Below are 24,770 nucleotides of genomic sequence, written 5' to 3' on the forward strand. Positions count from 1 at the left end.
CATTTATCAAAGCAAAACCACAAACTGAAATTTTGAGTGGCCTCAAAGTCCCCCATAGTAATGTTCAAATGTCATGAACAGGTTGTTTGATACTTGTAATCAACTGAATTCATCCATTTTGTTGCAGGTTTCCTGGTAATGTTTTCCATTTGGATCTGGCGTCCTCTGCCTGTTGATCTCCAAGGTTTCCAATGCGAAGTGATAGCGTGGAGAACCCATGAAAGGACTAGAAACGGAACCAGTCTTCCAGTGATTTTTGTTCAGATGTTGGTTTCAAAAGTGACGTTAGCTGAATACCCCCGTGTGAAAAGAAGACCTTGTGATCATAAATAGGTACTTAGTTGTTGAAAAGGTTTGTCATTAGTTGATCTTTCATGTAAAGACCAGTAGCAGGTAGACAGGTGTTGTCATGTCTATCTGATTGTGCGTGTACATCTTGAGCAACTTTTTCTTTGCTCGACTCAGATACAGGCGAAGCTTCAGGCTCCACCATGCTTCTTTCTATCTGTCTGAAGAACGCAATACCAATAAGTAACTGAAGATTCCACATGACCCATGCCATTGCAACCTGCTCGCCATGGCTATTTTTCAGCCCAGATCAGCACACATTTACCAGATGTTTCTAATGGGATTGGAAGTGTTTCTTATCTGAACCAAAGTGTCGGCATTACACTTGCTAGACTTTTTCAGCCCCAGCACATATCCAACTCAAAAAAGAGAAGAAAAAAAAAAGACTAAAGAATTTAAGATTTAAGAACATCCGAAAGAGCACAGACAAAAGCATATGCACTATATGCATGTATATATTTTTTTGCAAAAGCAAAGATCTCACACAAAAGGCGTGAGAACAAGGCGTACCAAACAGTCCACATGTTCCTTTCTCATCAGGCTTCTCTTTGCGTTTCCTGCTCAAAAGTATGGTCACTATGTGGCTTTTTTTTCTCATGGGGCGGCATGAACAAAATGGTACAGAACAACACAAAGCAGATGATGCTTCTGATCTTCAGAAGAATGACAGAGAATGAGAATATCATGCTTTCAGCTGTCCGATCTCCCGTATGAATAATATCAAAAACGAACCAAAGCAGAGAGGGGATTCTCACAGCACATATGTATGTATGACATTCAGAATCAATGTCTTTTTGTTCATCAAAGCTAGGGCCAAACTAATCACAACCACACTGGCCCCCCAAAGAGAGTACGAGACTGCTCTGTTGTGAGTCATGAGATACTAATCAATTGATACATGATATGTTCACATCAAGATATGGGCCAGAAGAACAATGAGGTGTCACCATTCAGCTAGCGGCAGATGATGCAGAGAACCACCGCGACGATTATGATCAGGATGAGGAGCGGCAGCGAGATGATCAACACGAACTCCATTGTTCAGCTCTCCCTGCAATTCAAACCAAAATTGATAAATTCCTTCTTCGTCACTTCTAGGCAGTACCAAAATACTTCTCTAGAAAAAGAAAAGCAGCAAAATGCTGTCATGATTTTTTTTTTCTGTACTTATGTGTTCTGAAACATGCGGTATATGGGTGCTCCAACCATAGGCTTGCGTTTTGCAAAATTGTATAGCACGATGAATTTAGTCGCATATAATTTTTCTTGAGAAAACATATCAATGGGTGAAGTAACTGTAAATATGATGTGATTGAGCGAAAAAGGCAGGAGCTCTACCTCATGAATTAAAGGGACGAAAACGAGTTAGGGTACAGAGCAAGAGAGGGGATGGAAAGCTTCCTCACACACCTCACACTCGTGGCAGCGAAACCGCACGAAACAGGGGAGGAGGAGGAGGAGATATCGCTACGCGATTACAAGAAAGTCGCACTCGCACATCATAATCTATCAAATCAACATTTGTTCTTTGGAATCAATGCGAGTGAGGAGATAAACCTCACCGAATTTCTCAAGGATTGCTTAACTTCTAACGCGTAAAACTGAATTTCTTTTGCTGTAGTTTGAAGCATTCGGAATTCCGGTTATTTCATAAAAAAGAGATCAATTTCCGACAGGAATCGTTGCCTCTTGGATTCAGCTAAGATCAGAATAGTAGCATCGTCATCTTTTCATCAGCTAAATGTACAGCTAAACACTACAGTAGCTGCTTGTGCTGCTGGAGTGTCTGCCCATGTTACAAGTACTAGTACTAGTTGGCAACAGTTGGATCCGATTCCAATTAGATAACACTACTAACCCACATCTCACTCTTGACTGTTACTATTAGATGACTCCACAAGTCAACAGATGAATCTTGAACCTTGCTCTACTACAAACAATTTTATTGGAAGCTACAGTTGATGGTTTCTCAACCACTCCATTTCCTACACAAATCCAGTAGCCATTAATGCCTCTCTCTCTCTTTTTTTCTTAGAGAAAAAAAAATCGCAGAGCAAGCAAGCATGAGTAGCCTCAAACTCTCAAATGTCAAATCTACTAGAGCTAATTAATTGACTATATAGTAGTAAAAGCTATCTTAAACAGTTAAACAGATGATCAATCAATAGATCTGGAAAAAACTCATCCACCCGATGAAATGAAAAGGTGCAGTACTAGCACTACTACATCAGTACAGCCGCAGCTAATCTTGATTTAATTAGCTAGGACAGATGCAGCAACGACAGAGAGCTCTACAGCGTTGATGGTGCCATGGCGAGTTAGCAGCTGCAGAGCAGCTCGCCCGCCTGAAACCAGCAGCAAAAGTATTACCGGGAACGATTTGGGGGGAGCTAGGGCGAGCTATATGGCGGCGTGAATCCAAAAGGCTGGATCGATTGACGCTTAGCTCTGACACTAGAGGGCGTAAGGACCGTACTAGTAGTGGTAGTAGTAGGTACCTGCAGCGAATCGATCGATCGGCAGATGAGATGAGATGAGATGCTCGTCTTCTTGTTCGGCTGCAGCTGGGTGGTGGTGCAGATGCAGAGCAGAGCTTAGTCCTGACAATGACGGCGATGGCGATGCATGTGTGGGAGAGAGGCGAAGCCGCGAAGGCGAAGGAGGAGGCGGAAATGGGGCGGGTTCCGGGAATCGGGTGGTGGTGGGGGTGCGAGCCTAGGGGGAAGAGGCCAAAAGCCCAGAAAAACCGCGTGCCACGTGCCGGCCGGTGCTGCCTGCAGCTAGGCGTACACACAGCACAGGAGCTGTACTGTGCACGGTATGTGCTCTTCTTCCGTTGGGATCATCTTCTCACGCTTGGAATCGATGCCTTTCGTGTTAGAGCTGCGTTCGGTTGGTAGTGGTGTGAACTAATCTTTCATACATATAAGGATAGATTGACTCATTAATATATGATTAATTAAGTATTAACTTTTTTAATAAAAAATAGGTTAATACGATTTTCTAAAGTAACTTTCGCATAGAAATTTTTTTAAAAAAAGATATTGATCAGTAGTTTAGAAAGCATATACACGTGAAAAATAAGAGAGAAGAGTTGGAAACCTTAGCAAAAGAACTCATCGGTAACCAACGGAAAAACGAAGAAGAAGAAAAAGAAATGGACAAACGTATAGGCAGCCTGGATTGGGAGCACACTAGTCACAACGACTCACACCATACCAGGCCGAAGAAGGAACAAGAAGTCATGTCTTCCATAGTACTCCCTCCGCATTTTAATGTATGATGCCATTAACCTTTTAACAAATATTTAACATTTTGTCTTATTTAAAAAAATTTATGTAATTATCATTTATTTTATTGTGACTTGATTTATCATCAAATATTCTTTAAACATGACATAAGTATTCTTGTATTTGTATAAAAAATTTGAATAAGACGAATGGTCAAACGTTGGTTAAAAAGTCAATGATGTTATACATTAAAATATGAAGGAAGTACTTCTTTCTGTCGTCAATCACCGTGCCCAACAACAACGGGCGGCAAAATGATCACATTTGATGCACATACTGACATACTACATGTATGCAAAATGATCGCGGAGGCAGGAAGGAATCAGCTAAGCTAGCGGCAGATGACGCAGAGGACGATGGCGACGATTATGATGAGCGCCAGCAGCGGCAGCGATATCACCAGCACCAGCTCCATGATAAATTAATTAAGGATGATCGATATGAGATCGATCTACTTAATTTGCTTCAACAAATCTCGCTCGCTGCTCCGACTCCGATCCTCTCACGTACTACACGGCGCAATACACAGCCCTGCAAACAACAATTAAATTGAATAGAATTAAATTAAACCCATCTCAACCAAATCAGCAACCAGCGATACATGCATACACATATATGTCAGTTCCAGCTTAGGGCATGTACAATGGTGGTTAATAACGAGCTTTTTTCGTTGTCATGCAAGTAAATTTGATGACGTGGAAGAAAAAGAGGGAAGAAAAGAGAAATATCGTTGTTACGCATGACAACGGATTAGAGTCGACTCTTATTATTTATTAATGGAAAATTTATTGCAATGAGGATAGAGAAAAGGAAAGAAGTATAATAAAAAATTATTTAGTGTATTAATGGTTTAGAAATCTTATTGTCTCTACTACTGTAGGAGGATAGTCTCTAATAATATTAATTAATATAGATAGCTCGTATTAGACTCTACCTTTGTACATGCCCTTAGGGTGTGTTTAGTTCACATCAAAATTGGAAGTTTGGCTGAAATTGAAACGATGTGACGGAAAAGTTGGAAGTTTGTGTGTAGGAAAGTTTTGATGTGATGGAAAAGTTGAAAGTTTGAAGAAAAACTTTAGATCTAAACTCGGGCTTAATTCAGTATGTGCTAAACTGAATCTCCCAACTCGATAGTAGTAGTACTATATTTGTACAGACTACAGAGCACATGGGCTGAGTGAGAGAAGGCTACTTGCAATAAACACAAAAATTGATATAGGGCTTGTTTGAATCAATCTTGGCACTACTAAAATGATGCTACCTAATTTGTTGAATGACATATATGTGAAAAGTACACCATGTGTTGCACGTACCTGATCGATCGATCGATCGATCTGACGAAACGGAGAGATCGGTCGAGGAGCCGCGCTGAATCGCTCGCCGATCGACTTAATTGAGTACTAATGAGAGCGATCTAGGTAGGTGGAGGCGTGGAGCAAAGCAAGTGAAATGGCTGTGTGCAGGATGGAAATGGGGGGCGGTGAGTGCGCGGGGGTTAAGTAGCGGAAGACGATCGACGAGCGAGGAGAACCTGATTCTGATCTGGCAGCGAAAACTACTCGTACCGATCGACGTCGTACGCCCGGAAGCATCTCTCGCCTACTACTCGATCGATCGCCGCCTGGCACGCAGACGCAGGTGGCTGAGCTTTTTTTTTTTTTTTTTTTTTTTTTTTGGGGGGGGGGGGGGGGGGGGGGTGGGGTTGTGGTGTCATCGTGTGGTGCGATCGAGGGATCGTTCGACCATGTTCCACGTACGTACGGCGCGTAATTGGTCGGTCGGTTATGGATCGAGGGAGACAGATCGATCGACGTCGCTCGCGGTCGAGTCAATTACTACGCTTTATGCGCTTCGGTTCTTCACACGCTAAGTTAAATTAACTTGCCGGCTAGCTTTCGTTCCATTTACGTCTACCGCATAGTATGCGCGAGCGCAGCAGGTGATCTGATCGATAATCGCACGCTTTTTTTTCCCCCCGAACGGTCGCCGTTGCGTCGTTTTATACGGGGAAGAAGTTGTCTCATTTAAAAAAAAAATTAGGAAAAATTAAGCGAAAACCACAGCTACAACAACTCTAGCAAACCTACGCTACCAATAATCGGAAAAAAAAATAATGGTGGAGCCCAAAGCATCCATCGATAAAGAGTTTGTTGTAAAGCGACACAGAGGTTATGACTTCGTGAGACAAGTGTTATCATTGGCGAGCTTGTCGCCTAGCAACACAGCAGCTCCAACTCCATAGCTAACACACCGTTATTACCAAAGGCATCGCCAAAACGAACAAAACAATACCGACGCCCGCTTTGGACCTCAGCCCAAGCTGCCAAACACCACTTCTTGCACAACAGCTAACACCCACCCCTGGAAGACTGCAACATGTTATCGCAACCAAGCTTCATCGCATCACAACGAAGCAGCTCTGGCTTCACCTAGCAGAAACAAAGAAGGTTGGACGCTCGCCATATCCAATAATGGAGCCTAGAATGTGAAGGCCTCACCGAACAGCTAGGCCTATAGAGTTTCGACACAGAAGTCTACCAACGACCATGATACGGGCAGGAAGATTGACGGTGAGGGAGAAAAGACGCCATAATGACGCCTCCAAGGAGGGAAACGATGCCTAAGGGCGCCGCCGTAGTCGAGCCAACCAAAGGCCAATCAAGGCTTTCGCCAATGATTTTCATCCAAAACCACACAACCAATCCATACAATGTACATCGCCGGACCATCGGACCGTCTCTCTAGCCACCATGCCTAGCCTACCACCCCACAACTCAGGCAGGCCCATGAGGCCACCGACCCACCATGCTGCGCGTCATCCTCTGCTATACAAAGCTCGCGCCTCCACCCTCCCCCCAAAGCTCCCCACAGCCAGAACGGAATCTAGCCATAGGATGGGAGGAGCTCCACCGAAAGGATATTGGTCGGCCGGCAACCGAGAAGAAAGCGTCACCACCAGCCGCTTACTCGCTCACGTCGTCAGCTGTTGAAGGTTGCATGCCACTGGTTGCTGCTACTTCTCCTCGATCAAGCACCGCAGCGGGCACTCCTCGCGCCTCGACTTGACCGTCGTCGACAGAGCAGGCCGAAACCAACCAAGGTGGGGAGCCCTAATGGGCGATCAATCGTGCTCTCTGCGCCCCGCGCGATTAGTTCTAACCCCTCTAGTCTCTCCTCTCTACTACTAGTGCGGCGGACAGCACTCGCTTGGAGCGCCCGCGTTTTCTGTTTTTTTTTTCGATTTCTCTTGAGCGCCCGCGTTTTCCGTTTCTTTTTTGTTTTTTTTCGGTTTCTCTTTTTTTTTGGTTTTTTCTGTTTTTCTTCCATACCTTCCGTTTTGTTTTTTTTCTGTTTTTTTTCTTTCCATATCTTTTTCTGTTTTTAATACTTATGTATGCAAACTTTATATACGTACAAATACAAATTTTGTATACGTGTATTTTTAGGTTTTTATACGTACGTATACCAATTTTGTATATATGTATACAAAGTTTGTATACACATATATAAAGTTTGTATATGTGTATTTTTTTAGGTTTTTATACTTACGTATACCAATTTTTTATATACATATATAAAGTTTATATACACATTTACAAAATTTATATACATATATTTTTTTTATGTTTTTATACGTAGGTACAAATACAAACTTTGTATACGCGTATACAAGCCTTGCATCCCGTACGTACACATATATAAACTTTGTATACACGTATGCAAAGTTTGTATACGCGTATACAAACTTTACGTATGTGTATACAAACTTTGTATATGTACATATTAAAATCACGAATACAAACTTTGTATACGTGCAAATACAAAATTTGGTATACATACAAATACAAACTTTGCAAACGTACATATTTAAAAAAAAGAAAGAGAAACCAAAAGAAAACCAGAAAAAAAATCAAATAGAAATAGAAAAAAAACCGAAAAAATCGTCTCCAGTCTCCACACGCACGCCGTCCGTGCCCCCTTTCCGCACGCGACACGTGTCCAGTCGCGCGCGACTGACTGCCCATTAGCACTTTTGAACCAAGGTGGGTATGGAACCCCACACCCGCCGCCGCCGCCGCCACGCCACCAACCGTGCCGCCAGCGCTGCACAACCCTCGCCCCATTGCGTTGCCATTGCGTGGGAGGGCCTTCCTCGCCATGCCGACCTGTTGCCCTAGCTGCTTGTAGCAACTAGCGAGGGCAAGCCGAGATGGCCCCAGATCTGAGCGGCTTGGCGTCCCCTGGGGGCGCCGTCGTCTCCACGTATTTCCATCATGCCATCCGTCGCTTGACTTCGTCGCGTCGTCACCGCCGCTTGTCCCTGACGCGCCGATGTGGCCATCGCTGCCACTTGTCCCCAACGCGTTGATGCGGCCCTGCTCCATGCCGCTAGCCCTCCTCTCCGCACATGAGGATGATGAAACTGAGCCCCCCCGTCACCATCCTAGTTAGCCGCGCGGTGTCTGGCGGCTAGCTCCGGTGGAGGCGAGGCAGGGGAGGGAAAGAGGGAGTGCCCGCTAGGGTTTCAGTTCACCCTTCTCCGGTCGCCAGCGTGGGGGTGACGCGGGGGCAATAGACACATTTGTTAATGTCCAGAAGAATCGCATGCTTTTTAATTCATTAAACGGTTTACACTGTTAAATAGTTTATTTCGTACGGAAAATTTTTCATATAGAAGTTGTTTTCAAATATCAGATAAATCCAATTTTCAATTTTATAATAATTAATACGGAGTACGTACTCAACTAATTTCCTCCCAGAAAATGTCTATATCACCGCCTTCCCTAGGGGCTCAATCCGAATTCGCTTCCTCAAACCACAGTACCAAGATCTGCACCTCCCTTAGCTTTGAAAACTAGAGTCAACTTACCTCTATGACTAGATTGTACATTAATTTTGTCTGACGTGGTATGCTGACATGGTCTCCTATGCTAAAGTCACTAAGAAAAATTGTAGTGCCCACATGCTAGTGAACCTTAATTTATCACGCTATTCTCCCTCTACTACTCTCTTTCTGCTAACCGTGGCCTTCAGCGACAAGACAATGGTCTTGATGCTCCAACCAAAGCTGCACCATGTCCATGCCTGGCTCTTGATGCAATTAGCCCGTTGGAGTCGCTTCTTCGGCTTCGTTGAGCTTCTAGATCTCACTGCCTCTATTGAACTCCCCTAATAGCATCACGCTGTTGTCATCCTAGCTAACCTCTAGGTGGCGCTGAGATCATACACGGATACACCACCTTCATCTCTCCTGTGTTTTCCTCAAGTTTAGCTTGCAGCTATCCTAACCGAACTTGAGAAAGAGTCGTGGTGGCAGCAGAGCTTAGGGTGTATGGCGGAGGTAGCGAACGCGAAGGAGACCGGAGAAAGGGAGTAGAGTGGGAGAGACTAGATCTAGTCGTGAGCGTGTCCGGCAAGGACTCCTCCTCCTCAGGCACACGACAATATGGCTCTCATCCTCCTCCCTATCAAACTTAAGGATGAGATCGAGGTGCAGTAGAGGCGATCGGAGTTGTCCACAGGTTCATTGCATGAGTCTAAGTAGACACCATCGCTCCACCGCTAGATTCAAGCGTCTTCAAGGAGATCGTTGTGGCAGACAGTGCCACTAAGGAGAACGAGAGAGAAAGAGGGGAGGTGGGGTTGAAGACTGAAGTTGTAACTCACATGTGGGTCTATCGTTTCTAACTGATAAGTGGGGCTTACCACGTAGACACCACATAAAAAAGAAAATCACTGTGCAAACCAACCAAGGAAGTAAAATTCACCTGATTTTCAAAATTCAAGCAAATGCAGCTTCTGATGTTGCAGTGAGAGAGGAAAATTTGAGTCCATGCTGGAGGACTTCGTATAGACTTCTGTGCTGCTAACTGTATTCCTTTCGGCGAATATTTGGGCTGGAGTGCCCTACAATATGGGCCTCCAAAGAATCACCCAAAAACTCCATAAGTCCACAAACATTCGGCCCACTTTCCCGTCACACCTCTCCTAAAATCCCCTTCCCTTGAAGCGCCGCCCACACAAACCCCGCCTCCGCCGCCGCCGCCGCCGCCGGAGATGCTCTTCGCCGCCGCGGCCGTGCAGCGCCGGTGGCCCTAGCTCGAGAAGGAGCCGGAGCTCTGCACACCCTCCCCGCGCCATGAGACCCTGCCCCTTCCTCGGATGCCCTTCCGACCGCGCCTCCCGCTCCCCCTCCTCCTCCTCCTCCTGCCTCACCTCCGGCGCCGCCGCTCCTCCCCCCGCCCGCCCGTGCCCGCGTGGAGATCGCTCTCGTATTATCCCTCGGCGGCGGCCGCGGCGGCGGAGGTGACGGAGTCCGAGGAGGACGCGGCGGCTGTTGGCAGGGACACCCGAGCCCCTCCCTCCATCGGCGGGATTGCACGGGGAGCGCCTAGGGTTGGCTGCAATGGCGGGGGGGCTGCCTATGACGAGGAGGTCGAGAGGAAGGCCCGCGCTGTCGCGCGGATCAAGCTCTGCCATGAGCTTCTGCGGGAGAGGAGGTGGCGCGCGATGCGGGCAGCCTTGGCGCAGCTGGTGACCGAGCAAGGTGAGCATGCTATGAATTTTCCCCATTCTGATTATCAACTCTACTCATGTGGTATCTGAATAACTATGGTGATTGGTGTGAGGAGGCGTAGGAATGGCATCGGTAGTTTTGAACTTCTGATCGATATGAATGTGTGACACAGGGTATATTGTTTTTCCAGAGGCATTATCAATTGATCATTACCATATAAAAAACAGTAAGAAAAGGGTCGAAAGCAATGCATACATAGTTGTATTTGGTGTAGTATTATTACTGTAATTCGTTTTTTACTAGAAGGTCTCTGCAAGTATGACAAACTAGTAACATAAAAATTGTTCGCGTTTAATCTTATTGCGCTTCCTGCTGTAGGATCTGGGTCTGCAGCTGCTCTCTGTGACATCTTATGGAACAGATTCAGAGAGTGTGATACCAACGGTTGTGTATGGGATGCTCTAGCGAACAGTTATGCTAGAGCTCAGATGGTTCATGATGCCCTTTACGTTCTTAGTAAAATGAGCAGCCTAAACATGCAAATCTCGGTGTTCACCTATGACAGTTTATTGCACGGCTTAAGGATGACAGACGTGGCATTGGAGCTTTTTGAAGAAATGGAGTCTTGTGGTGTCTCTCCCAGTGAATATTCGCATAGTATTATTATTAATGGCCTCTGTAAGCAAGATAAGGTTGGAGAAGCTTTATCTTTCCTTCAGGAAGCTAGGAAGGAGGGAAAGTTTAAACCCTTGGGAATGACCTTTAACATTCTTATGTCTGCATTGTGTAATTGGGGGTTTGTTCAGTCTGCAAAATCATTTTTATGCCTGATGCTGAAATATGGATTAGTCCCTGACAGGTATACCTTTTCTACCCTTATACACGGTCTATGTAAAGTAGGTTCAATGGAGGAAGCATTGGATCTTTTCGAGAGAGTGACAAAAGAAGGAATGGAACTTGAGATTGTGACCTACAATAGCCTTATCAATGGGTACCGATTGCTTGGTTTAACAAAAGAAATTCCTAAAATCATCCAGATGATGAGAGGCCAAGGTGTTGAACCTGATCTTGTTACATATACTATACTTATTGCTGGTCACTGCGAAAGTGGTGATGTTGAAGAAGGAATGAAGGTAAGGAAGGATGTCCTAGACCAAGGTTTGCAGTTGAATATTGTCACATATAGTGTCCTTCTCAATGCTCTCTTCAAAAAAGGCATGTTCTGCGAAATTGACAACCTACTCGGCGAGATCTACAATATTGGTTTGGATATGGATGTTATCGCATATTCCATCCTTATCCATGGGTATTGCAAGCTAGGGGAAATTGAAAAGGCTCTTCAAGTATGTAATGCAATGTGCAGTTCTCAGAGGGTAATGCCAACATCACTGAACCATTTTTCTATTCTTCTAGGACTTTGCAAGAAAGGATTGTTAGTTGAAGCAAGGTGGTATTTGGAAAATGTAGCTAGAAAATATCAGCCAACTGATGTAGTGTTCTATAATGTCGTTATTGATGGTTATGCAAAACTTGGTGATATTGTAAATGCTGTTCGTTTGTATGATCAGATCACTGTAGCTGGTATGCACCCAACCATTGTCACATGCAATTCTCTTCTATATGGGTATTGTAAAATTGGGGATCTGCAACTTGCCGAGAGCTATTTTAGGGCTATTCAGCTAAGTGGACTTCTACCAACAGCAGTGACATACACTACCTTGATGGATGCACTCTCTGAAGCTGGAGAAGTTAATACCATGCTAAGTCTTTTTGATGAAATGGTTGCAAAGAGGATCAAGGCAAATGCAGTAACTTACAGTGTCGTTGTTAAAGGGCTTTGTAAGCAGCTCAGATTTGACGAGGCTATCAATGTTCTCAAAGATATGGATAGCAAAGGTATTAATGCTGACCCGATAACTTACAATACCCTTATACAAGGTTTCTGTGAATCAGAAAACGTTCAGATGGCTTTCCACATACATGACATCATGTTATGCCGTGGCCTTGTGCCGACACCTGTTACTTATAACTTGCTTATTAATGTGCTGTGTTTGAAGGGAAAAGTTATTCAAGCAGAAATACTTTTGGAGTCCCTCAGAGAAAATGGCATTAAGTTGAGAAAATTTGCGTACACAACACTTATCAAAGCTCAGTGCGCAAAAGGAATGCCTATCAATGCTGTTTTGTTAGTTGGTAAGCTTCTAGATGCAGGATTTGAAGCTTCTATTGAAGATTTCAGTGCAGCAATCAATCGACTTTGCAAAAGACAATTTGCCAAAGAAGCCTTTATGTTTGTCCCGATTATGCTATCTGTTGGTATTTACCCAGATACTCAAATATATTGTGTGCTAGGCAGAGCTCTGCAGAAAAATAGTGAGCTTGTCTATCTACCCATATTAAATGCACTTGCTGTTAAAACTGGTATTTAATACCTTGAGCATGTGAGTGCGACTGTGTTATCACTTTTACTTATAGTGTACATTACATTGAATAACTAATTCATACTTTACCTTTTGGTTGATGTTTGGTGTTGTACAGGTTTTATAGGCACTATGCCCTTGACTCCTTGTGTCTCGATAATCGACAATTGAGGACAATATTGGCCCAGGGAATCACAGGATCCATATGTTGTGCCAAAGAGTAAGATTAAATCAACTCTTTTATATTAAATCACTTTATAAGAATATCTGAATCAAGAATTTTAAGAGCTCAAGACTATATTTAAAATTCTGTTTCTCCTCTTTTGGCAGTGCCCGGACTGAGCGCATGTCATTTGGTGATCTTTTTAGCTGAATCTGCAATGGTGAATATTTCTTAGGTAACTGGAGTCTGACCATTCAGTCATTGTAGTGTTTTGTTTAAAAGATAACCATGTAGTTGTTATATCTTTTGAATTTTGCTAAGTTTTGTTGGTTTCTCCACTATTGGAACTTGGTTGTTGCATTTTTCATCCCTGTTTGCATGCTTATATCAATATATTTAAAGTACATGTTTAGGAGGATATTTAAAATATCCAAAGCAGGTGGGCCCTGGATACAGACAAGTACTTATTTGCTCTTGCCCAATCAACAAAACATATGTGTGAAATGGCTTGTTTTGTTCAAAGCACTTAATGTGGCTTGGTCATTCTTTAAACCATAAATCATGGAATTTGTGCAACCGTGAAGCCGTGCACTCACTGTTTTGGAGATCCAAGAATACTATTTTGCTTACTCTAGGTGTATGTCAAATAGATTTGTTCTTGTTTCATCTGAGTTTCATGATTGTTGCTTGGTAGGATTGCTACAATTTCTTGGTGATGAAGACTTGTTTTATAAATACCATCAACATTACTATACAAAAGCTCAGTTGGTTCATTGTCTATATCTAAACTCACAACTCAATATCTAAGATCCTGTCATATCTTGTCATAAATAAGCTCCATATTCTTGTTTGGCTATTATAATGTGTACAGACAACAAAATTTCATTTATGTGTTCTTGCAATCAAAAGAATGATGAAATAATGCTAGGTGTGTCACTTTGTGTCTTGTCATTTTATTCTCACTCAGAGTCGAATATATGTCCACTATGGCACTGTCAGTAAGCAGAGTTTAGGAGTCCTGTCATGCTTTCTGAAGAATGCTTTGTTCTCTCATTCTTAGATCCATCAATGAGGCAGATAGGCAGATGGCATTAAGGTGAGCCATCACCATCAGCCATCCGTGGCTCGTCGGTGGATGGAGCAACAAAGCAATCAAGAAAGTAACATGAATGTCACTAGTAGTTGCAGAGAGGCCATGTAACCAAAATTAAGTGTCACTCGGTGCTGACTGGAGGTACGGATTCGTTAACTGTTTCAATCTATCGTGTGCTGGTATAACATTGAGAAAATGACTTGCCCATGGTACAGGTCATGGAATGTGAAATTCCAACGTATCAACAGAGATGCCACCCCAATTGAACTTCATCCATGTAACGACGAATTTTTGGTCATTGAAGGGTCACTGTGTGGGCATCACTGAAAACCAAGTTGATCAGAGGGGATCCATGAAGCATGAAAACCTCCTACTTGTCGGATGGAAGAGGACAAGGATGAGGCTAGCCATCCCACTCTCCTACTGAAGAGCATCTTGTCAGGTGGCCCCCAGGATCTCTAGTCTAAGCCCCAAAGATCTCTTCTACCAAGCTAGCATCTCCTGAGATCTCTGTTAGTATCTGTTGTATGACCGAAAGCCACAACTTCAGGGCTTGGTGGAATGGTAGATGACCACCCTTGTTCTGTTGTTTTTTGTCCTTCATGTGCTTTAGTCATTGTCCATCCTGGGATTCCAGCGTTTCCCTCTTTATGTAGTTTGTCTAACATGCATTTCACAGTTACACGTTTGTAATCAGATCATGAATATTTAGTCAGAAACAATAGCACTTTGTATTAAGATGTACAGCATTCATGATGTAGCCAACTGCATGTATATATCCAGGTGAATAGACAACAGATCAGGTTTGCCATCAATCCTTAAGAGAGATGACACTGTGTCTTTACTTGAGAACATTGTAAACCTGGTCACCACTTTTGTGATTCTTTAGCTGAGTGAATTGATGTCACTTACAGTCTGCACCCCAACTTCTTTTTTTCTTTCAGGAACAGGGAAGACCCAGGATTTGGAAGCTAGATGGAGTATAAAGTGTGTGCATTCATGGCATGGCGCCAAAATGTGAAGCTGATGCCCAACAAGCTCAAGGACAACGTGCTAGAGGACAATCGGATAAAGCCTCCACTGTTGATGATCTGCGGCAAGAGGGATAGTGACACTTGACCATGGTAAAAAAAAAAAATGAAGAACGGTAAGCCAGTCTACCAGCCAAGCACTCTGCATCTGTCCCCTGAACTCATATGGCAAGTAAAATGTCCCGAATTTTGTCAATGGCCAGGAATGGATCCATGCTGTACTAGTACGTGCAGATCAGACATCTGGATGGATGGCATTCATCTCTGTTACCTTCTGAAAACGCATCATCAGCAGCTGGCAGCAGGGAGGGGAAAAGGGAAGATGTAAATTTGCCCGTTTCAGAAGGCAAGGGTGGAAGCAGAATCATGGGCCAGGTGCTGCACAGGCTCACAGGCACACACACTGCTTGCTTTGGCTTCCACCAGTGGAGACCTGGAGGCACCGATGTGAGCATAGCAGGCTGTCGTTGTTGGCGAAAGCCGCGGCAAGAGAGGATGGCAGAGGAAGAAAGGTGAGGTACTGCAATGCTGTCTACTGCTCGTGCAGTACATTAGCATATACTACCTCCGTTTCATACTCAGGCCCTGTTTAGTTCCAAGGGTGAAAAGTTTTGGCGTGTTACATTGGATATACGGACACACATTTGAAGTATTAAACGTAGTCTAATAACAAAACAAATTACATATTCCGACTGTAAACTGCGAGACGAATTTATTAAGTCTAATTAATCTATCATTAGCAAATGTTCACTGTAGCACCATATTGTTAAATGGTGGCGCAATTAGGCTTAAAAGATTCGTCTCACAATTTACACGCAATATGTGTAATTAGATTTTTTTATCTAAATTTAATACTCCATATATGTGTCTAAACATTCGATATGACAGGGTGAAAAATTTTTGCGTGGGAACTAAACATAGCCTCAGAATTTGTCGCTGCACCTATCTGTTGTATACTCGTATACGGACACAGGACACTGAGTATGGCCGTAAACTGTGCCGGGAAAGTAGATTTGAGTTGGAGTTATTTTACTGTGATCTCGATCAATCTCTACTGGTAGTATACGGTGTGCTCTTATACATGCTTAGTACGGAGTAACAAACGATTTTACAGTAATTTGTAGCAGTCATTAGTGTTCCTGGTCACTTGCGATGCGGGAGTGCGGCAACTTTGTGCATTGTTTTGCAAAACCGCGGTTTGATCCCGTATTGATCCCGTATAGTAATTCCTCTGGTTCTATAATAATTGATGTTTTGAAGAAGGTTAAAGTCAAACTTTTATAATTTGACCATCCATAACTTTAAAAATATTTAGTATAAATAAACTAGAACAACATATGTAGTTTTGTCTTCTACATATGTACTTTAAAAATATTTAGTATAAATAAGCACCATAATAAAAGTAAACATGTATTTATTTATTATATACTCCATCCGTTTTAAAATGTTTGACACCGTTGATTTTTTAGCATATGTTTGACCGTTCGTCTTATTTAAAAAAAATGTGAAATATGTAAAACTATATGTGTACATGAAAGTATATTTAACAATGAAGCAAATGATATGAAAAGAATAAATAATTACTTAAATTTTTTAAATAAGACGAATGATCAAACACGTACTAAAAAGTCAACGGTGTCAAATGTTTTGAAACAGATAAGGTATATTATAGTAGAAAAATAAGGTCAAAGATATATTTTATAGACCATATCATTATTTAAAACGTTAATTAAAATAAAACCGGAGGGAGCATTATGATTGATTGATCGCTGCCTCGATCAGCAAGGTCGTCGTCTCGGCCGATCTGGGGCCTCACGTACACCGAGCGGGGTGGCGTCGTGGTGTGTTTCGTGGGGGGAAAGACTACTCCTGTCTGAGATCGCTGGATGCCACGCTCTCTGGATGAGCTGCTGCTGGGTGCATGGCCAGCATTGCGATGGATCAGTACTTCACTACGAGCCCGTTTGGGAGACCTCAGCTCCTAAATCTAACTTACCTTAGTTCAGGTACCAACTGTTCGTCTTATTACAATTCTTTTTTATGGTTAGTATTTGTAATATTATTTGATGATAAAATATGAATAATACTTCATGAGTGTACTTCTTTAAAAAAAATTCTTAATTTTTTCAAATAAGAAAGAACGGTTAAATGTTAAACATGGATACCCATGACTATACTTATTTTGGAACGGATATAGTACCAGAAAAAAACCGAGTCCAACCGACTTATTGGGCCATGTTCTCTTAAATCATTAAACGGGGTGTTTTATTTTTTAGAATTTTTTTTTACAGAGGTTATTTTAAAGAGAAATCAAACAAACACATTTTTCAAGTTTATAATAAGTTAATACCACCTCGGTCCCAAAATATACGTAATTCCAGAATTAACATGGGTATTAAAAAAAGGTTGGTGAAATTAAATAGATGAATATTATGATTTGTTGGGTAAAAGAATATATGTAAGGAATTTAAATAGTAGAAGGTTGTGAACTTGTGATTAGTTGAGAAAAGTGTAAGTGGAGAAGTTATCATATTGTGACACAAATTTTAAAAGTAGGAAGTTGTTAATGAACAGAGTACAGGACGAAGTACTTAATGAACAGAGTATAGGATAATATTATTTGTCGTTTAATGTTTTTTTTTAAAAAAACTAAGCCAAGCTGTTTTTTCGAATGGAGCCTTACTAGTTACTACTCGGGAGCGGCGACTCCTTTCCGTACGTTATACCATCATGAATGGAAGGATGGGCTGTACCGCTGTAGTAACTTGTACTCTCCCCGTTTAATAAAAAATAATCCTAGTATGAAATATGATACATTTTAATATTATAAATCTGGACAAAAGATATCGTATTCTGTACTAGATTTCTTTTTTCAGAGGGAGTAATTGTCAGCATGATCATGATGAGATGACGACAAGGGGGCTTGGGCTGCTAATATTATATATCTCCCCGTTTTAAAATATATGACACATTTTGTTTTCTTACTATAAGAATTTGATCAACGATTGCTCTACTAGGATACACTTTTTGTGACACAAAATAAAGTTTTTATATTTACTAGAAAAATGCCTGTGCGTTGCTACGGGTGAATGCTATTTTGATCTTATTATTGTTATACGGTTTAGCTAGAATGAAATTCACTTTAGGAATTCGCTTGGATTTTTTTTTAGAAAATCATGAGCTGCAATTAAGAGTCTGACTTTCATCTCAAGTTAGCATGTGAGTTTTTTTAAAGATATTTCTTATACGACTCCTTTTGTGTTTCCCAAAACAAACTTAAAATCCGACTCAAACACGGATATGTATTTCCAAAAGCGAACAAACTTAAAAAACCTACTTAGATGCATATGACATACTACCTCCGTTTTTAAATAGATGACACCGTTGACTTTTTCTCACATGTTTGACCATTCGTCTTACTAAAAAAATTTACGTAATTATAATTTATTTTTTATGAGTTGTTTTATCACTCATAGTATTTTAAGTGTGATTTATAGCTTATACATCTGCATAAAATTTTTGAATAAGAGGAATGGTCAAACATTGAAGAAAAAGTCAACGGCATCATCTATTAAAAAACGGAGAGAGTATCAAAATACCGGCAAAATATTTTCAATTTTTATAATAGTAGAATATTAAAAAGAACTTGCTTATGATTATAAAACTTTTATATCACAAATGATATTTTAATACAGTAATTATTGATCAAAATCTTATCCTAAAAAAATACCCTATAACTTTAAGCAAAGAGAGTGCTATATAAATAATAAATAATAGGATGTGTCATATCCCATCATAGATTTATTTTTATGATGGAGGAAGTATACCCAAGTTTTTTTTTTTAAAAAAAAAGAGTAGATACCCCGTACATGTGGCATGTCATGTTTGTTGAAACATACTATGCACGTCGAGACCAATCTGGATCGATGAAGCAGAAATTTTGGTCAAATTTATCGTTTAATTGCATCCTCAGATGAGGGTGTTTATATAGCTGGAACTTAGTTGAGGTTTGTGTTGATTAATTTGAAAAGGTCATTTTACTCCTTTAAGCGGATGCACATTCATCCCTTGCATGTTAGGCACATGGTTATGATTCTGGAACTAACATGCAAGCTAAAGGTCGACCTATTCAAGTTGAGGCAAAAATAAAATTTGATTATGAATAATACATGTACTACTCAAGAGTGTAATTTATTTTCTTTTCTCGTTGATAGATGGTTAATGTATTAATATAGTTTTGATTGGTTAAGCTATGGATGAAAAGCCGTGAGAAAATAAATGAAGAAAAAATAATTTATAGGTAAAACGTTTACATATATCTTTATTTTAATGGTTCAAAAGCAAGGCTGGAAAATGTGCTTAGAAAAAAGTTAAAATCAACTCCACAATAATGCAATAAAATTTAAATTTTGGTTACCGCTAATAAGCCAACCAACGAGTAGGCAATGATCATTCCTTAGAGGTGTCGTGTGCTTAGTTTGTTTTTCTTTTCCTTGACAATATACATGACATTTTTTCTACTATATCAATAGAAATATCGCACTATCTTGTGCGGGTTGTAAAAAGATGATAAAATCGCTTATGGATATGCATGATGTGGGTCTTGTGAAGAAGACAAAAAAACCAACGTGCTAAACAGGGCCACCAAGTTGTCATAGATGTCAAACTCTCGATGAACATTGTATATATATTGTTGTTATCATAGATGTCAACTCTAATATGAACCACTGTTATTGGGAATTTTGGGAGCGCGACAACTCATCCGAGGCCCCCATTCTGCCGTGGACGTACCGCCGCCGGCGACGACGCAGCACAAAATCAGACCACCACTCACCGGCCACAGACTAGTCGCGCGCTAGCTGCCCACCGAAAACCTCGATACGGCGCGTGATTTCGCTCGCTCGCTCGCGCGGGCCAGCAAAAAAAAAAAAATTGTGAATATACATATTTCTTTTAATAATTTACGGCATACGAAGAATTTGCATAAATATGCACATCCTACATGGTGAAAACGCAGGACAGAGTGTTTTGTATGACCTAAAAACACGGGATTGACGGTCCCGCGGGCTGGGCATGCGAGACCGGCCGTGCATATATAGGGTGAGGCATATATAATATTGTTCGGTGCTGTTTAGCACCGTTGAGACATTGTTTACGCTGTTTGGACATTGTTTACTACTATTCACAGAGCCAGTTCCACACAACGGAACCGTGGGACCGTCTTGATGCCATGTGGTCCCGCTGGCCACCACGCTGCCACATTTTTTAGCCGCGGGACCATGGCGGTTCCGCTCGCCCGTTCAACGGGAACGGCCCAAACGGTGCTCCCACAATCCACAACGTGATTTGTGAGCGCTCCCGCGTATTCGATCTGTGGGACACGTATATTTGTAACATTTCTTCTCATACAGATACATGAACGTAAATTATTAAAAAAAAAAGTATATGCTCAATTTTTTTTCGCGCGGGCGCCTCGGCTAAACTCGCCAAACACCGGAGCAGAGCCCTTCGGTGAATTAGTTCGTTTGGTTGGTTGCAGTGCTGCGTGCTAGTTAGGCAGTAGATGAACTTTTACTCAAGACTGTTAGGCCCGTGCGTTATAACGGTTTTTTATTTACTTTGGTGAAAGGATTTGGACCGATTAATCTGTTTGGTTTTTATAACGTTTGTTTTTTTAAGAAATCAGTTTTTTAAGTTGAACTGTTTTTATAGGAGAGAAGATGATTTTAAGTGAAAGCGAGACATCGTGATCATCATACTAAAAAAATGGTAGGAAGAGCTACTACATGTATTGGAATAATAAGAAAATATATTTTAACATATTTTAAGAAAAATATTATGAAAATGTTGGGGATTGAACACGAGACCTCAGAATTGAAACCATACATTAAACTATCAAGTGCATCTCTCATGTTAGAGGGTAAAATGGTCATTTGAATTCTCGGTCAACTTTGTGTTTAGGCACAGTTGTTTCCACTGGTTAATGAACTGTTGCTGACAAGTGGTGTTAGAAGGGAGCAATGTCATTTTCGCTCATAACCTATCAGATTTCCTCTTGGTGGCTCAAAAGGGGCCTAGATTTTTCCCTCTAGTGCCACTTCTCAAAGGTACCAGGAATATTGTCTTTATGGAGTGTATAGTGTTGGACATCATCGGTTGGGTTTTACAGTTGGACAAAAGGGTCTCTAGCTAGTGGCTTGGTGCTTGATCTCGTTGTCGATGCTTGGAAAACTCACTACTTTAAATAAAGGGAGATTATCAGCTGAATTCATTCATGCCATGGAAGAATTGTGATAGCAAAAGATGGATTTGATTGCAATGGAATCTAAATGGCTTTTATAGGCATATCCAGAAAAAGAAACTCTAATCCTTACTGGGACAAGGCACCTAATTATTCCAAAATTTATAAGACAAAGAGGCATGAGAGACCATGGTTACTGTTTAGACATCTCGTTAGAGACGTATCATTAAACTTTTTGGCGCCGTACCCTTATGTGCGCCATGTCTATAGATGGTCCATCCTTTGCTAACTAACTCTATGTTTATCTATTACTTCTTGCATTCTTTTTTACTTGTCATTTTAAAAATCAACCCAGTACCAACGCACATATATATTTTATCACTACTTTTTAACTACATGTTTCTAAAAGCTATTAAAAATATAATTATATGAAATTGCTTTTGATGATCAAATATACCATATCATTTTCTCATGTCAAATCTTCATATTTTTTATTAATTAATCATTTAAGGTTTATAGCTTTGACTACAACAATTTAGAATGATATCTGTTTAAGAAAGGAGGTAGTAGACAATAATATTAATTAATTGTGCAACTATTTTAATAACCTGTTATTCCTCATCACTCGTATTCTTTTAGAAACTGAAACATACATATCCCGTTCCTTGTTGTTCTACCTTTTACTTGAAGGCATATCCAATACACATGAACAACGGATTTACATCCTGACTTTGAATCACTAACATGTAGTCTTTCTTTACTATGGACACCACATGTTAATGATTCTAAAATCACATAACTTAAGTAAGAGGAACTCAGTCCATATAAACAACAGCTCTTTTTCCGGGCATGTAACGGAACAGCTCAATTGAGCACTGTCGGCTCATCATCATCACAAGGAGAAATAATAATCATTTGGAGGAAAGCAAGACAAAAAGAGAGAGAAAAAAAAAGGCTTGGCAGGGAGAGAAAGATAAGGGTGATGCATGTATGTTGGGAGATTCCTGGGGCTTATGATTTTCAAATATTATAGTGCCCAGCACACTAGGGGCCAAATCATTCCAAGCAGGTGCCGATGTTGGAATTTCTAAGGAATTCAACTCAATTGGTCGGTGGAAGTGCGATCTTAATCCGTTAAATTAAACTCATTGTGCCTAAAGAAGACCTTATATATGTTCATGCCATTGGAAATCGACCATCGAAAACGAGCAGCTAGCAACATGTTGTACAAGAGCTGTCATTGAGGGTGTGTTTAGTTAACGTCAAAATTGGAAGTTTGGTTGAAATTGGAACGATGTGACAGAAAAGTTGGAAGTTTACGTGTGTAAGAAAGTTTTAATGTGATGGAAAAGTTAGAAGTTTAAAGAAAAAGTTTGGAACTAACAAGGCCTAAGTGAATTAGCTATGGCTTGTAATCCGAGAAAAATAAACGCAAAGCAACCTAGAATAAATTTAGAATAAGAATTAAGATGTTTATATTTCTATTCTTAGCAATTTAAAAGTCTAAGCTGGAAAATAAAAAAATCAACTTAAAGTTCTAAAAATTAAATTCTGACTATGGCTTATGGCAAATAATTAATTAAGCTAGCAGGCATATATAAACGGCAACATATTCTATGCACACAGGCCCTCATGTGTACACACGTGCACACCAACTAAAAAATGTCACCAAAAAATCTAGAAAAAATCATACACATACTTTCAATTGTATTACACCTAGGGTTAAAATCGTAACGTCAAATTCATTATATTTTAGCCGTAACAAAAAAAACAAAAAATCTGACAGTTTTAAGGTTGCAATTTTGTCAGAATTTTATCTTTTTTGTTATTCTCTATGTAGAATGAATTTGAAGATGCGACTTTGCACGTAGATGTAATACTATTGAAAGTACATGTATGAATTTTCCTAGAATTTTTTGTGATAATTTTTAGTTGGTATACACGGTGTGTACACGCGAGGGCCTGTGTGCATAGGATACGCTCCTTATATAAACAACCTTACTATATGTGGCAAAGATGTGTTAAAAGCTTCAATCTTCGTGGCAATGCCTCGTAAAAGCACACGGAAGGGATCAAACTAATTAAACAATCGGAATCGAGAATTGGATCCAATATGCCTACCCATGAGGCCATTCCTAACCCAATGACTAGAATGGTATCTATAGCATTAAATAAGTTGCCACCTAGGATAAAAAATGATATGTCAAGTGAATAAATGAAGAAAGAGAAGGAAACCATGTCTTGCATGAGACATGGTTTATACACAATATCCAAGACATCATGTGAGATAAGTAACATTAAATTGAAGTATGGAATAGTGGTGTTTGCATTGGAAGAGTAGTGTCTAGTTCTAGTTTCTTGATGATGTAGAGTTTATAGAAACTATGTCTAGTGTCATGGTTGGGAATGGCCTGAGAGCTAATGGTTGGTCCCAGTGTGTTTTGTGTTGGGTGACTCAAGCTAGGTTGCACCAAATGCTTAATTGGTCACTTAATTAATCAGGGGGCCTTGATATGATGCTCCACAAAGATGATGTGCCCAAGTATTTCCGGTGTCCACTTATTATTTGTTCCAACTTGATTTCGGCTTAGTGTTGTAACTGTAGATTGCACAATGTGCACGGTTCAAACAAAAAGATTGCAGTACAATGTACTGGTGATGATCATCTGGCTAGCTAGCTAGCTCTTTGTTTTTTTAATGTACCACAAAATATCTCATTTTTGCAGTGTTATTTTAGGATTTTTCACCCAAGAGATGCTGGTGCTTACTTTGTAAATTAACTTTGTTATTGTTAGAGTGCGCAGCCTGGCTCACCAACCGTGGGCTACCCAGGTCACATTAGGCCTGCTCCACCGCAAGCCCAACCGGAGCCACAACTTTAGGTCCTGGGCCTATACAACCCAAAAGACTAGTCTGATGGGTGAGAACCGTCCTCACCTTTTAAGTCGTGCTCCCCATCATCAGTTACTGATGTGGGACTAAACCCAACAGTTATATTAAGGAAACTTAATATACCGTAGGGGATTTCCCTACTGTCTGTCCAAGGTTAAAGAAAAAGAGATGCTGGTGAGAAGTAGTAAATCCTAAAGCCCCAATATAATTAGCCTTCACACATGGAGATAATACAAGAACTTCTTAACCACGCCCATATATATACATGGAAAAATTTCCATATGTTTTCTTATTATCTTAAAAAAATATATGGAAAATTATTTCGTCACTTAATGCCTAAGGGGGTACCTGCCCCTTGTTTTATGCCTCATTCAAAACATAAGGCCTCGCTTGAAACGAATTAAGGAATTCCGAACGCTTTTCATGAAAATCGATCAAACCGGTTCATGTTAAAGTTCTGTAAAATTTTTGTTTTCCAACGAAAACCCTAATAGTTTTACGTGAAAAAGTCTAATCCCTTTAAAAAGTACTAATGGAAAAGACTAAGGCACCGCGTCCCAAACAGGGGCTTAGTGTTTGGGAGCAGTGATCAGGGAGCTTAGTGTTTTGGACCAGCTTGGATACAGTGCATATGGGCGCATGATGATGGCACCACAGTACAATTGGCCGGCCATGCATGGGTTGATCTAACTCATAGCAGGTGTATGCATCATGCATACTCTCTCCATAAAAAAAAATCAATCCTAAATTTAGATGTCTAAATTTAAACCTA

At 40.9% G+C, this 24,770-nt stretch overlaps 1 protein-coding gene and 2 long non-coding RNA genes across 7 annotated transcripts; 1 reads left to right on the forward strand and 2 right to left on the reverse strand.

Moving 5' to 3' along the window:
• Positions 1–1,096: 1,096 nt before the first annotated feature.
• LOC127752766 (uncharacterized) lies at positions 1,097–3,230 on the reverse strand. Its single transcript, XR_008012408.1, has 2 exons — positions 2,847–3,230; positions 1,097–1,399 (listed from the first exon to the last, which is right to left on the reverse strand). It is a non-coding gene; the product is annotated as an uncharacterized LOC127752766 (long non-coding RNA).
• Positions 3,231–3,779: 549 nt separating this feature from the next.
• On the reverse strand, positions 3,780–5,299 carry LOC127786182 (uncharacterized). The gene is made up of 2 exons (XR_008019924.1): positions 4,955–5,299; positions 3,780–4,169 (listed from the first exon to the last, which is right to left on the reverse strand). It is a non-coding gene; the product is annotated as an uncharacterized LOC127786182 (long non-coding RNA).
• A 4,346-nt stretch (positions 5,300–9,645) lies between these two features.
• LOC127752758 (putative pentatricopeptide repeat-containing protein At1g13630) lies at positions 9,646–15,904 on the forward strand. 5 transcript variants are annotated; one of them, XR_008012406.1, is made up of 8 exons: positions 9,646–10,188; positions 10,537–12,599; positions 12,697–12,798; positions 12,909–12,976; positions 13,802–13,975; positions 14,083–14,637; positions 14,779–14,981; positions 15,069–15,904. XR_008012406.1 is itself a non-coding variant. In XM_052278168.1 (3 exons), exons 1-3 carry the CDS (start codon positions 9,804–9,806, stop codon positions 12,269–12,271), a joined length of 1,959 nt encoding a protein of 652 aa, XP_052134128.1. In that variant the 5' UTR covers positions 9,646–9,803; the 3' UTR covers positions 12,272–12,420. The 5 variants fall into 5 exon arrangements, 1 of the variants encoding a protein (XP_052134128.1); XR_008012405.1 differs by having other exon boundaries at positions 14,050–14,276; positions 15,069–15,901; XR_008012403.1 differs by having other exon boundaries at positions 14,050–14,637; positions 15,069–15,900.
• Positions 15,905–24,770: the final 8,866 nt, after the last annotated feature.

The sequence above is a fragment of the Oryza glaberrima genome, chromosome 10 (assembly GCF_000147395.1).
Source record: "Oryza glaberrima chromosome 10, OglaRS2, whole genome shotgun sequence".
Taxonomy (NCBI): Eukaryota; Viridiplantae; Streptophyta; class Magnoliopsida; order Poales; family Poaceae; genus Oryza; species Oryza glaberrima.

What these genes read in the sequence shown, in the direction of transcription:
- LOC127752758 (XM_052278168.1), top strand. Translation starts at nt 9,804, where the DNA reads ATGCCCTTCCGACCGCGCCTCCCGCTCCCCCTCCTCCTCCTCCTCCTG. An exon ending in GCAGCTGGTGACCGAGCAAG is followed by an intron (nt 10,189 to 10,536) that starts GTGAGCATGCTA and finishes TTCCTGCTGTAG; the next exon opens with GATCTGGGTCTGCAGCTGCT. An exon ending in CAAAGATATGGATAGCAAAG is followed by an intron (nt 12,055 to 12,215) that starts GTATTAATGCTG and finishes CTGTGTTTGAAG; the next exon opens with GGAAAAGTTATTCAAGCAGA.